This window comes from Nannospalax galili, unplaced genomic scaffold (genome assembly GCF_000622305.1).
Source record: "Nannospalax galili isolate Female #2095 unplaced genomic scaffold, S.galili_v1.0 scaffold567, whole genome shotgun sequence".
Lineage (NCBI taxonomy): Eukaryota > Metazoa > Chordata > Mammalia > Rodentia > Spalacidae > Nannospalax > Nannospalax galili.
Genome location: NW_008357638.1, coordinates 474040 through 489104, shown reverse-complemented (window position 1 = coordinate 489104; position 15065 = coordinate 474040). Strand labels below are relative to the sequence as shown.

At 42.4% G+C, this 15065-nt stretch overlaps 1 protein-coding gene across 1 annotated transcript in view; it reads right to left on the bottom strand.

Moving 5' to 3' along the window:
* The window catches only part of Alpk2 (alpha kinase 2), a 127252-nt gene extending 112393 nt beyond the window's left edge, over positions 1–14859 (bottom strand). Inside the window, exons 1-2 of the mRNA XM_008855362.2 lie at positions 14751–14859; positions 10836–10953 (exon numbers count right to left, since the gene is read on the bottom strand). Coding sequence (XP_008853584.1) covers positions 10836–10953; positions 14751–14859 — 227 coding nt within the window. The remainder of the gene's footprint in view (positions 1–10835; positions 10954–14750) is intronic.
* Positions 14860–15065: the final 206 nt, after the last annotated feature.

The window sequence follows — 15065 nt, the reverse complement described above, 5'->3', positions numbered from 1 at the left end:
AGAAGGAGAAGGAGAAGGAGAAGGAGAAGGAGAAGGAGAAGGAGAAGGAGAAGGAGAAGGAGAAGGAGAAGGAGAAGGAGAAGAAGAAGAAGGAGAAAACAAGAACATAAAAGGCAGCAGGGCATGGTGGTACACGCCTTTACTCCCAGCACTCAGGAGACAGAGGCTGGCAGATCTCAAAGAAATCGAGGCCAGCCTGGTCTATATAGTGAGTGAGTTTCAGGCCAACTAGGGCTATAGGGAGCCTCTATCTCAAAAAAAAAAAAAGAGAGAATATCAAAAACTGACTCAGAAGACCTATCCTGTAGACATGGAGAAAATCTATCACAATTTAACTGCTTCTTCTCTTTGCCTGCTGCTCTGTCAACAGGGCCTTGGTGCCTCCTCATGACCAGTTTTCTCTTCCTAATCAAGTGTCTCATTATGGGTCAGCCTTGCTGTCCTCTCTGGTGCCCACTAGGCAAATAAGGGCAAAGCAGCAACTGGTACGCAAAGAGAGAAGCAAGAGGATAGCATGGTACCTGGCAGGAGCAGCCCCACTCTACAGAAGGCTGGTTGTCGGATACCCTAGCCAGCAGCTCTAAGTGAAGGAAAAACTTCCACCTGCTGAGGCAGCAGCCCAGGGGATCAGGGATGACAAAGACAGAAAGGGGTAGCCACAAAATGGTCAGTAGCTTGATACCCTGCAGCTCAAATGACAAAAGCAGCTAACAGTCATGGTCTCCTTTAGTTACAGAAAGACACTTTTAAAAACAATTCTGTCTTTACAGTTGAACAGCAGTCTCTCTAAAATACTGATAGCCAACCACCAAGAGGCCACTATAATTCAAATCATATTCCCAGACTCAGGTAGTTGAATATGGTATAGCTCTTACCCTTCCTGTGGGCAAGGTTCTGAAGAACAGAAAAACCACTGGATGCACCTGTAACCAACCCACAAATCCCTATTGATCGCCAAGAGACAGCTACTGTACTTGGTGCTAGAATGGTTGGGGCAAGTCTCAGCTCCTGTGGCACTTCCATTTCATGTGAGTCCCATGACAGCAGGAGGAGACTCACAATAAGCAAAGTTGCAGATAAATATGCATATGACTGGTAATGACCCAAATGTCCATCAGCAAGTGAAAAGAATAATAAATTATAGGAGATCCAACACTAAAATATGGAATCACAGAAAAAAATTATCAACACACCAAACAACAGGAATATACTCAAAATGATTATGGGGAGGGAAATAAATCAAATATGAATGAATATGCCCTATGATCTCATTTACAGAAAATTCTAGAAAATGTAAATGAATCTATGTGGACAGAAAGCACACGGGTTGTTTTTAAAGGTGGAGAGGGGGAGAAAGGTGGGATTGTAAAGGGGAAGAAGACACCTCTTGTGGATTTCAGATGTGTCCAGAATCTTGATCATGGTCACAATTCCATTGGCTGTAAGCATATGTTAATGCTTATCAAACTGAATACCTTAAATATTGTATATTTATGTTATATGTCAATACATACACATGCATAAACACAGTGTATATATAGACAGTACATCACAGTATATATACAGGCACAATACACATACAGCATGTCACGTACTACATGAAAAACAAAGCAAGCTTTGGGAGCATGAGAGCATGCTGGGAACAGACAGTGCTGTTTTAAGTGGCTAGTCAGAGAAGGACTTTGTGATTACATAATTTTATGAAGAAATTGAGGGAAGTGAAAGAGTTATGAGGTTATGTGGGAGAGAACATTCCAGGCAGGAGGCATAGCATGGGCAGAGGCTGTGAGGTGGGAGCATGAGTGAATTCTCTAAGATTTGGGCTATGCAGTGCCCCAAGCTCTACCTGCTGCCTTGCTTGTGTCTTACCCAGGTAGACTCTACATTCCTGGCCCAAGCCCAGTTTCCTAGCACCCACAGAAGGAACAGTCACTCTTCTCCAGCTGTATATTCTACCTCAGGATTCTTGTCAAACATTCAGAGGTGTGTTTTGATCCCATCTTCTGTGAAGTGCTTTGGACAGGGATCCTAGTTCCACTTCACATCCTCATGACCAAGAGTGACAGAGTGTGTCTAATTGCACACAGAACACTGCAGAAAAGAGTTACCATTTCCTCCGCATTTGCTAAGTGCTAGGCACTGTTCAAAAGCTTTTATTGTGTGTTACCTTATTTAACCTTTAAGCCAACTCTTCAAGATAGGTACTACTGATATATCTACTTCAAAGTTATTGAAACTGAAGCAGACAACGGTTAAACAACCTTCCCTAGTAAAAGATGGAGCAAAGACTTGAACCTGGGCTGTCTGATCCAGAGTGCCCTCAAAGATCTTCACATAAGGACTCACAGGGTGTTCAAATCTCCACTTCTGAACCAGTGGGCCCCTGTTCATCCCTTACTAGCCTAATCCTAGCCTGTCCCTGAATATGGCCAAGATATTTTTCATATTTGGCACAGTGACACAGACTGATTTGTGTACAGCAACTCAAATTCATGTTGAAGCTCTAATTCAAAATATAATAGTATTTAGCGAATGGAGCTTTTGTAAGTGACTGGTTTAAATTAGTTCAAGAGGGTGGGGTGCTTGTGAAATTATTAGTGCCCTTACAAGAAGAGACAGCAGTGAACTTGCTCTCTATCTCTACCAGTGAGAAGGTGGCCTTCTGCAATCCAGGAAGAAGGCATGCTAATCTTGGACTTCCCAACCTCCAGAATGGTAGGGAACACATTTCTGTGTTTAAGCCACTCCATCTATGGCATTCCAAGCATATTGAGACACACAGAATCAGAATGAAACCATCCCATGCCCAAAACCCATCTTATAGGCCACACCATCACTAGGTTTATGTATAGTATATCTGGACAGAGTTCTGAGAGGGGCCATATCTTTGGCTCTCCCACTGAGCAGAAGTGCAGCTGAAGCCTTGCCTAATGTCTCAAGGTAGGAAATTCTGGAATGATCCAACATTGTAGGACTCAGAGACAAGGGAGCCAGAGCGCTTGTTTAGGACATGGTAAAGCAGGAAATCAAGGTGATAGAGCCTGGAAACAGGCCAAGAAGAGATGCAAGGCCAGAATAATTCAAACAGAATTCTACTATAGAGTGAGAAGTACAATGTGAAGGATTGGGGGTGTTGTTGAGATGCCTTCAGATATATGCATGATGGGGAGAAAATATGGCTGGGCTGGTCAGCACAAAGACACATGCTGCCAAGCAAATCGTGTTCTCAGTCCTATCCCCATCCCTACCATCGTGCCAACCCACATGCCTGAATTGGTTCCATCTCTGCCCCAAGCACACCACCTGCCCTTACTAAGTGCCTTGGAGTGTGTCAGCCAAATGCTCTTGAGTGCTGAAATGCTGTGGTTTCTACCTCAGCGAAATTCCGCATCTTCATAATCATCAGAAGCATCTGACTATGACTGATTACAGAGGGTCAAGGATGTCCCAGATACTCCTAATCTGCTCTCAATCCTCAGGAAGTGTTGATGGAGCCCCTCTGAAAGTCTAGTGATGAGTAAGCCTCTCCGTGATTGTCCCAAGCTCTTCAGAGGGGCTTTTGGATTAATCTGTCACCTTCCCCCAGACTAGCATGCTTTGCCCCAGTGGGCCAACATTGTCATGGAAACCAAATGCCCGTCCTCAGAAAAAGGTGAATAAGTGTTCCAAGGTCTGGACTGTGACTATTCTCTGAGATACTCACCTACTGAAGTCCCAACCAGGAGGTGATGATGGACAGTAAATTCTCAGAAGGGATCTCTCACCCTCTTATTCCAGGGACTTAAATGGGAGAGTCTCGTCAGACCCTCGGAACCCATTCAAGTAGGGCTCTGGGCATGGTGTGAATAAATGGATATGAGGCACACCTTCTGAACTCATTCAGGAAGAACACCACAGAAGCCTGCCTCAGCCCTGTGCTGGGAAGACAGAGAACTTCCAGATGCCGGAAAGTTCTACCAGTCATCCTTAAGACTTGCTGCACCTACTTAAGCTCATAGAACACAGAGTTCACCAAATGCTTTCCAGCCTTGGATGAAAAGTACTGCTGCTTAGCCAAGACATAATGAGATTCAGTCATTTTTATTTCTATGCAGTGAGTCCTTGACCAAGCATGTTAATGATATTTTACCTCCAAGAAGGAAAGAGTAGAGAAGAAAAATGCCATCAGCCTAAGCTAGCTTTCTTATCTCCAAATTATCCTATTTTAATCTGTTCCAAAAGTGTAGTTCTTGGTAGGGAACGTGTTTGAAGTGCATGAAATAGCTATCATTTGTTGAGTAGTCTAAACTCTTTGCGTGTGTTGATCTAGTCTCCACAACAACCCTATAAAGCAGGCAGTATTAATGTATGAGGAAACTCAGATACAGAAGGTTATGAGATGATATAGCTTTGAGAATCTGAGATTTAAATTCAAATAATCTGGCCTCCGCTTCTCTCAAAGAGGGAAATAGTGTCCTGTCCTAAGTAAAGTCAATGGTGACAATTCTATATTAACACGATCTATGTTTTGAGATGTTTCCTTGAGGAATGGGGTTTGTACCCTCACCCACCAGCCTTGTTCACAGTTAACAACTCAGGGTTCTCAGGTACCTAAGGATGGTGTAGATGTCTTTGAGTGATTATGTATAGAAAGAGACTGATTGTTCTGCCAGGGACTGGACAAAGCCTTAGGCACAGAACACACACTGGCATCTGTCCTAGTTTGTTCTTCATTGCTATGACAAAATACTCTGACCAATACCAACTTGGGGAGGAAAGAGTTTATTTGTCTTACATCTCCCAGGTCGCAGTTCATCAGGGAGCCCAAGGTAGGAACTCAGGGCAGGAACCTGGAGGCAGGAGCTGGAGCACAGGCCATGGAGGAATGCTACTTACTGGCTTGCTCCCCTGGCCCCTGCTCAGCCTGCTTTCTCATGTAACACAGGCCCACCTGCCCAGGGGTGGCACCACCCACAGTAGGCTGGGCTGGGCCCTCCCACACCATGCGTCAAGAAGATGCCCTTCAGACTTGGCCACAGGCCAGTCCAATAGAGGTAATTCCCCAATTGAGGCTCCCTCAACCCAGGTGTGTCAAATTGACACTAAAGCTATCCAGCACAGCATCCAACTCTCAGACCAGAGTAGCTTAAGGAATATAATACATATTTCAAGGTTCTTGGGATCTATCTGCTCAGCCAGAAGTAAAGAACAACCTAGGAGTCTTGGAAGATCACTCGGTCAGTAAAGTACTTGCTACACAAACATGGAGACCGGAGTTAAGATCCCCAGCACCCATCTAAAAAGCTGGACATGATGGCATGTATTTGTACCCCCAGCACTGGGGAGATAGAGACAGGAGGATTCCTGAGGCTTGTTGGTCAACCAGTCAAGTAGAATCAGTGAACTCCAGGTTCAGTGAGAGACCTGCCCCCCAAAACAAAAATAAGTGCACACATAGGAACAAGTACACAAGTATGTGTACATATAAACACACACATATACATAAAGGATAATGATCAAGTTGGATATTATCAAAGTCATAGATTTCACCACTAAAAACCATTTAAATACAGCTATGAATATAGACATGTAATAAAACCAACCTAAACCTTGTATCAGGGTTATAACACTTATAATAAATATCCACTTCTTTTTATGTATCTGTTTCCTCCACAGGACTGTGATACCACACAGGTTCTGTACCCCCTTACTTGGTTCTGTGACTAAAACATGTTAAGCCAGGTGTGGTGGTGCACGCCTTTAATCCAAGCATTTGGGAGGCAGAGGCAGGCAGATCTCTGTGAGTTCAAGGCCAGCCTGGTCTACATAGTGAGTTCCAGGACAGCTGGGGCTACAGGGAGACCCTGTTTCAAAAAAACCAAAAAAAAAAAAAAAAAAAAAAAAGTTAAGTACTTCCCTTCTCTTTGAATAAATGAATGAATGAAGAAAAAATCTTCTACAGACAAGGGGTAGTTATATGTAGTGGAGGTTTTGTTTGTTTATATTCTGTTTTAAGTTAAGACAAAGACATTTACAGATCAAAGATGCAGTAAGTGTTCCATGGATGCAAGATGTAACAGCTTATAAAATTTGGCCACGAATTCCTTCCATTCTTCAAGAAGTGGAGTCTGTGCTCCTGCCTCTCCAGTCTGAGCTGTCCATGTGGCTCTCTTTGGCCCAGAGAATGTGGTAGGATTAGTGTTTGGGTGAGCTCAAGAGGCCCTGGGGCTCCATTATCTGACTATCCTGAAAGGAAGTGAGCTCCCACTTCCTAGAGGATCAGAGTTCAAGCAGAGGAGACACCTGGCAGTTCAGCTGCCAGACCCATTAGTAAAGAAATGTTGGACATTTCAGCACAGCCAACTCTCAAGTTGACTCGGGTGGCATGAATGAGCATGAAGGAACAACCGGGAGGTCCTGGAAGCTTTGAGAGGTGGGACATGGGGGCGACCTTTAGGTCATGAGGGACTAGAGGATTATAGGCTTTCAGATGGCTCCTCTCTCCTTTGTGCTCTTTGGCCATGGAGTGAATACTTTTTTGCTCCATGTGTTCCAGATGCTCCACCATAACTGCTGCCTCGCCACAGGCCCCAGACCAAAGGGGAAACTAATCATGGAACAGAAGCTCCCAGACTGTGAGCCAAAGGAACTTTCTGTCTTTACAAACTGGCTGTCTCAGGTTTTTTGTTTTTTGTTTTTTGTTTTTTTTAAAGTGACAGAAAGGGGACTAACACAATGTCCAGCTGGGGATACAGCTGGAAAACATTCTTTGCCCTCTGTCCTGCAGATGGCTTCCAGGTGGCCTGGTCAAATTTAGTGGGTGTGCTGGAAGCCAACTCTCTGTTACCAGATGCTGCTGCCTGTGTCAAGACAGACAAAAGATAGCACCTTTTCTCACTACAGTGTTCAGATACACCATGTGTGTGTTTTCCAGGACTACTGGAACAAATTACCACAGACTGGCTGGCATAAACAATAGAAGTTTATTCTTTCATGCTTCTGGAGACTAGAAGTCCAAAGTCAAGGTGTCGTCAAAGCCAGGCTCCCTCTGAAGGCTCTAGGGAAGAATCTTTCCTTACTCTTGACTTTCTGGAAGTCCTGGGCAATTCTTGGCTTATGGCTGTTTCACCCCACTCTGCATCCATCCCCTCTGACTGTTTTTCTACATGTCTCTATTTTCCCTTTCTCTAAGGATATCAGTCATTGGATTAGGGCTTACTCTAATCCTATATGAGTTCAATTTTAATTATCCCTAGAAAGACACTATTTCCTAATGAGGTCATATTTCAAGGTTCTAGGTTAGGGGGATACTATTTAACCCTGTATAGTCCATGAGTACATGGTTTATAGTGTTTAAGAGAAAATTTTCCTGCAACCTTCAGGCCTGCCCCAGCCCAACCAATGCCAGAGTTGAGTTGTTGGATGTGTCAGAGGGGCTACTTTCCTCTGCTCTGACCAGCTGCTGGTTAGACTTGGTCACTCACACCTCAGTGTAACATGTGCTCTCTCAGCACAGCAGGATGTGACCATGGCCTTCAAAAAAGCCTCCTTGTGGCAAAGAGGAATCTATATTTCTAGGTGTTGGTTCTTGGACAGATTTTTATCTTTAAATTATATTCATAGAATACCACACAGTTCCCCATTAGTGCACACACTGGTGCTGCTTGCTTTCAGTATGAGGCAGAAAGCATACCTTACAGTTTTCTTCCACTCCTTCCAACTCCCATGTCTTTTGAGTGAAAAACAGTTCTCTTCCAATCCATAGAAGGTACTGATGAATTGCGTACTTCATGGGCTATCCATCTTTCCTCCTTGCCATGCATGCTTGGCTTATGGCCATGTAAGCACTGATGCATCCCTTTCAATAAGAGTGTTTGAGGGAGGACAGGAAAGGAGTACCACTCGGTATGGAAAACAGGGAAAAATCAAATATCAATAAATACATCAGCAGTGTTGGGGCTCTTTTATGGTTGAATCTGAAAAGTGCCCCCTCCCTTGCCAGGCTCATGTGTTTCAACATGTGGCAGCATGGGCTGGTGGAAGTAAGTCACTGGGAGCTGGCCTTTGAAGGTCTTAGGCCAGCCCTGCTTCTAGTCCTGTTCTTTGCTTCATGGTCCAGTCCTGTTTCTGGTCCTATACTTTGCTTCCTGGTCCATAAAGATGAGAGAGGTGGCAGCCACAAACTCCCATGGCCTCAGACCATGCTGCTCCATCATGCCTTCCCCTTCATGATGAACTGTATCTTCTGAAACCAGGAGCCAATGTAAATCCTTCCTCCCTTAAGTTGTTTCTGTCAGGTATTTTGTCACAGTCATGAGAAAAGTAACTAATACAGTCTCAAAGCAGAACTGGAGATTGGATTTGTTAAATCCCCCAAAGCCCCCAAGAAACAGAGAAACAGGAGTTTTCAAAGATCTCAGAGCTCACATTTAATGACCTAAGGTCCAAACTCAGGTAAATAAAGAAAAGCACTTTTCTTTGGGCTGCAAGCCAATTCTGTGGTTTATAGTGCATTAATAATGGAAAGCTAATTTGAGGTTAATAGTAGCACAACTACTTGTAATATTTGACAAAACACCGTCATTTTCCCAAGCAGCATCTAATATACTGGTATATAAATCAATTTATTTTGCAGATGAATGTTTGGGAGGCAAAAGCATTCTTCATCTTCAGCCAGGTACTGGAATTACTGGGGTTCAGATTATTGGTCAAGATGAAATCCCCAAATTAGTGGAATTAAAAGTTTTCAAATTTCTGGGCATGGTGATGCATGCCTTTAATCCCAACACTTGGGAGGCAGAGTAAGATCTCTATGAGACTGAAGCCAGCCTGATCTACATAGTGAGTTCCAGGACAGCTAGGGCTACAGGGAGATCCTGTCTCAAAAAGACCTCCCCCCAAAAAGTTCTGCAGTTAGTGCCAGTGGGCCACCCCTGTTCAAAACAACTGGTATAAATATCAGAACATTTTGATCATTCATAACTGACACATTTACTACTAAGCAGAAAAGTGTGACGGCCACACCTACAATTCCAGCAATCAGAAGGTGGAAGCACGAAGATCAGAAGTTCAAGGTGATTCTCAACTATAAAAAGGAGTTTAAGGCCAGTCTGTCTCAAAAAAGAAAAAAAGTCTAGTGTGGGAAACAGATAAAAGTGTGTAGATCCTCAAGTCTGATCCCTTATCTGTGCTTCTTAAATGAAGTTTTATTGCAACAATGTTATGATCCTTTTGCTTTTTAAGATGTATTGTCTATGGATTCTCTTGCACTAGTGGCAGAGTTAAATTATTGTAGCCTATTTTTGCATCTAATATGCAAAGCATGAAATATTTATTCTCTGGCCCTTTATAGAAAGAGTTAGCCAACACTGATCTAGATAAACAAACCACAAAGATATATCTTTTTTTGTTTTGGGTTTTTTTTTGGGGGGGTTGTTTTGTTTTGTTTTTTGGTCTTTTTGAGACAGGGTCTCCCTGTAGCCCCAGTTGGCCTGGAACTCACTATGTAGATCAGGATGGCCTCTGTCTCTGGAGTGACAGAGGGGGCGTGAGCCCCCATGCCCAACCTAAAGATATGTATTTTAACAAACGTTTATGTTGTAGAAATTATATCAGACCTTAGGGATGCATTTGTGTGAAACAAAGTGAGTTACTGGCCCCTCTGAGGCCCATGGTCTATTAAACAACCCACCTATCCTGATGGTGCAGTGAACAAGCTTCCAAAGGGAGGTCTTCAACCAGAGTAGATCACATTTTGAGAGAGAGAAAGAGAGAGAGAGAGAGAGAGAGAGAGAGAGAGAGAGAGAGACTCAAGTAGCTAGGCTGACCTCAAATTCCCTATATAGATAGTTAAGTCTGCCTTAAATTCCTGATCCTCCTGCCTCTGTTTCCTAAAATAAAGCCTAAAGGTTGATTTCTACTTTAATCCCATCACTCACTTGCTGTGAGTTCAATCACTTCGCCTTCCTTAAACCAACATGGAAAGTTAGATAACAGTGCTGAAACCCTTTTTTAACTTTCCAGAGAGAACAAGATTAGACAAAAAGCTCATCTAATGAAGAAAAATACTGAGAATTCTAGATAAAAGTTTAACTTTGCCAATGGAAAACTAGAGGCTAAATAGTTACTAAGTTCAACAAATACAGTCATCCTTCAATATCCTAGGGAGATCTTAGTCCCAGGACATGCTTACTTGAGGATGTGCACGTCTCTTGCATAACATGACACAGTATTTGTATATAACCTATGCTTATCTATTTTAATATCTTATTTATTATTTTTATTTTATGTGTATGAGTGTATTGACTGCATGTATGTGAGTGCACTCATATTGTGCAATGCCGCAGAGGTCAGAAGAGGGCTTCAGATTCCCCTGGAACTGGAGTTAAGGACAGTTTGTAGCTGCCATGTAGGTGCTGGGAATCAAACCCAGGTCCTCTGCAAGAGCAGTCAGTGTTCTTAACTGCTAAGCCATCTCTCCAGCCCCACATATCTTTTAAATATATCATCTCTATATTACCTCAAACATCTAAAACAGTGTACATTATGAGTAAATGACTGCTGGAATATATTGTCTGGGGAATGAAGACAAACATGTCTGTGCGTGTCTTATTATCATAAAAATGAAAATCCTTTATGAATATTTTCAATCCATGGTTAACTGATTCGAAGATAATCTTTTCATACAGAGGGAACACTGTAGTCACTGCTGGATGCTTTAGCTGTTGCCTCCCAGTTGCATCTAAGATCAGGACATCTGAAGCAAACATGAACATCTTTTGATCTTGTTTCATAGTAACCAGCACAGCACAGAAGACAGAATGTAAGTGAACAGTCCACAGAGCAAAGCCACTTACCATGGGAGATACAGCAAATGAATATATTGGTGCTCAAAGAACTCATAACTGGAAGCAAGGCCATCCTTGTCTATGGCTTGACCATTCTTATACCAAGTCACATCTGGCTTGGGCTGACCTGATGATTAAAAGAAGAATATTTAAGTATTTTTAGAAAAACGTCGCAAAGCTAAGAATGAGAATGGGCAAGAAGCCATGAGGATGAGCACAATGGGTTATGTCAGCGAAATGCAAAATGGAAAATGCCAGTCACAATAAACTATCTTCAAATGACCCAAAATGAAATCATTCTTTAAAAATATGATCAACAATTAGTGAGATGGCTCAGTGGATAAAGGCACTTGCTGCCAAAGTCTGATGAGGTGAGTTCAATTCCAGGACCATATGTTGGAAGGAGAGAACTGACTCCCATGTCCTCTGTCCTTTAAACATAAGTTGTGACAATGCATGTGCCTCCTATACATAAAATAAATAAAAAAATTAAAAATATAATCAGTAGAGAAGAGCAAATTTTTTGAAGTACCAAATAGGCAAAGATATGGATAGCATCTTATTTTCAGTGTCATGGGATCAAAGACTCATCCAAGAGCCTTGACTTTGGGGAATGTACTTTGTTTCACTCAGTTGTTAAGACTCATTATAATTCTTAGATTCAGAGAATTTATATGTCATCTTGTAGGTTTTATTCAACAGAGATGTAAATATCTAATAGAAAAGATAACAACATCAGTTTTTTGCTGCCCTGCAGGACATTAAAAGTGTTACAAACGAACCCATCAACTTTCTCCTAATATTGTTAAATGCCTATAAATATGTAGCTCCTCAAGCTTTAATATTCTCTAGTTCTTCCATTCATAATGAGTTGAATATTAATTTCATATTTTCATAGAAATCACTTTACTTTTTGAAAATTACACTTTGTGTGTATGGTGCTGGGGACTGCACATGCTAGGTATATCTTAGCTATACCTAAAGCCCATTGACTGTAACAGTGCTCAAAGTTGAGCCTGTATTATAGCACAAAGAATAAGGAGCAGAGTGGATTAAAGGACCAAAAATATATCTATGGGGAATGACAAGATGGCATTTGGCACTGAGCCTGATGACCTGTTTCTATCCCCAAAATCTACATGGTGGAAGGAGAGATACAACTCCCACAAGTTGTCCTCTGATCTCATATGTGAGCTGTGGCATGCAAATACATGTGTGACACACACTCAAAATCAAATGTAATTTAAAATTTTTGTTGTTTTATTGTTGTTGTTTTGTTTTATTTTTGAGACAGTGTCTCACTATATAACCCCAATTGGCCTGAAACTTTCTATGTAGATCAGGCTGGTCTTGAATCCACAGAGATCTGCATGCACCACCACACATAAAAACATTTTTGTGTTCATGACTATACTACCCTGAACATATCCCATCACATCTGATCTCAGAAGCTAAGTAGTGTGGCACCTGATTAGATCTTGGGTGGGACAAGAACAAAAACAGCATTTTCTTTCTAAAGAGGAAAGAGTCTGAAGCACAGATTTTCCAAGCTGGTCCTATGGATGTGACTGCTGTCACAGAAATTGAACCATACCCTTTCCCTCAGAAAGGCTCACCCCTCCCTGGTGATTATTAACTGGGTATGATGCTAATGGGCCAATGGGCAAAAGCTTGAGGAAGCTAAGCCATGCTTTGGGAATATTTCCCCTCCTGTTACTAGGGAAGAAAGTTTCTAGTGTATATCAAAGACCTTTTTCACTTCACTTCATGTCTCTGAGGTTATCAAATGTGCTGTCTATACAGGAAGGAAAGTCCATTATTTGGAAACAACACACTACTCTGAATCCATAACAAGAATGTTCTTGTTCTTTTGCTTCTTTATTGTATAATTTTTGGCAAGCAACCTCAGAGAGTCCTAAAATAAGAAGTCCCTATTCTTCTAAGGTCATATAAAGGGTCAAGAACTGAAAGAGGTCAGGAAGGTAAGGAGGAAATGTCAGAGAGGCCTGTACACAGAAGGACCTGAGAATGCTCAGCGCCAGTCTCCTTATATATGTGCTAAGGGCCCGCGTGGACTTTTTGGGTAACTGTGGGTTCTTTCTGCCTCCTCCTCCTCCAGGTTGATGTCTGAGAATCTTTCCCAGAGGCCAGGTGCAGAGAAACCACAAACAAGGACATATTCTACCCCAGCAGCTGCTTGCCTCAACTTCCTACAGGCAGATGACTAATCCATTCAAGATGAGCTTCCCTGAAAACCACTAGACGTTGCTGGTCAGAATTCATTTCTGCTGTTCTTCTCAGTCTTCTGTACCCCATTCAGTAGCTTAATTAGGTCCCTGTTTAGGAAGCATCAAACTGATCCTTTTATATGTGTGTATAACTTTCCTGGAGAAAGTATATAAAGTATATATAAACTGGGCTGGGAACATTTTGACCTCCAGTTACTCATTTGGAATGATCAGGGATGGTTGCTCTCCTCTAGTTTCCCAATGGTTGCCAGGGTTTACCCCTGTGTACACTATAGACCTGAACCATCAGCCAGAAATAAGACATGCATAGGGAAGTGGTGTCTTGTATCTTGTGGAGGGTTCTCTTTTCTCTTTCTGGAAACCTCACTTAAAACTTCTCCTCTCTCTATTTTGCAATGCTAGGGATAGAACTCAGGTCTTGTTCATGCTAGGCAAGCACTCTACCATTGAGCCATACTCACCCCCACCAGCCTTCTTCCCCTTGTTTTTGAACCTCTCTGTGAATCACAGAGAGATACTGCCTGAAAGGTTCAGAATGATCTATCTAATATGTGTGAGGACCCACAGCCAAGTTTAGGTCTGTCTAAACATATGGTGACTCTCTTGGAAAACGGAAAGTTAGCCTGGGTTTATCCTTCTGTCCGAATGATCATCAAAGAGTACTGAGCAAGGCAGGTGTGGACTTGGAGAGGCAAGAGTGGATGGACAACCCAGCCTCGAAACCCAAGGCAAGGTTTTGACTTCTGCTAGCGAAAGACAGCCATTTCTAGGACTGCCACTCTTCCTCCTTTAGTTAGGAAGAAAGGAAGAGGAGATATTCAATTTCTGTCTGTGCTAAGGAAACCCCACTGATGCCTTCATGCTTTCAAGCATAGAGATATAATCTAAGAAAGAAGAACACTTATAGATAAGGTACCACTTCCCTATCCAATTACTGTTTTTTATTTTTTTTCTTTGTGTGTGTTGTGTGTGTGTGTGTGTTTGTGTGTGTGTGTGCACCTGTATGTGCCATGGTGAGTTTGTAGAAGTCAGAGGACTACTTTCAGAAGTTAGTGCTCTCCTTCCACTGCAGGATCTGGGGATCAAACTCAGATTGTCAAATTTATGCTGAAAATGCCTTTATCCTCCAAGCCATCTTTCTGACACCTTACTTTCTTTTAATGGAACCGTTTTGCTACTGGGGCACTAATACCTGATCAACTCTGAGTTGTCTATTCTCCAATCCAGGGGGAGTTTCAGTCTTTGGTCTTGCCTCCACTGGGCATCTTTTGCTTTGTTCTTAAAGGACAGTAAGCAAGGAAACAAATTTAGCCAATCTGGGCACAGTGGTTAAAAGATAGCCAGAGCTCAACCAGTTTTATGAAGTGAAGTTATTCGTGCCATTTCTGGGTGGCACAGCAAGTACTGAGTAGATTATCTGAAAATCAACCAGTGTGAGAGTTGTCTAACCAAGAGCCATGAGTGAGAAAGATCACTCAACAGTTTCCAGGAAGTCACTTGAAAAAACCATAGAGGATCTAGTTGCTCAATTGATTACTAAGAATAAACTTCCAGGGTAATTTTTCCCAAATGATGTTTTCATTATTTTATTGTGAGCCAAGAACCTTGCTCTACAAGGAAGCACTGGAGGGCAAATAGTAAGTTTAGGGTAAGCAGCTAGTCTAGAGATCATTACCAGCTATCATGCAGCGAAGCACAGCATCAGACTTCTCTGGAACCTTCTGGGAAAGTAACGTTGATAAAAAACACAGTGTGTGCCTCTGTGGGCCACCTGGGTCTGTCATCCTTCATGCCACGTGATCTGAAACATAAACATAGCTGCCATCACCATGTCTTCTGGATTGGTCTGGTCTCTTTTGGAATTCCAGAAGCCAATCACCTGCACTTGAACCAGTAGGCAGGTGGAAGGTTCTCAGCAGCCTTCCTGGAAGAGTGTATCAAGGGGATGCTCTGTACATCACAGACAGTTTACAGCATCCACCCCCTGGAT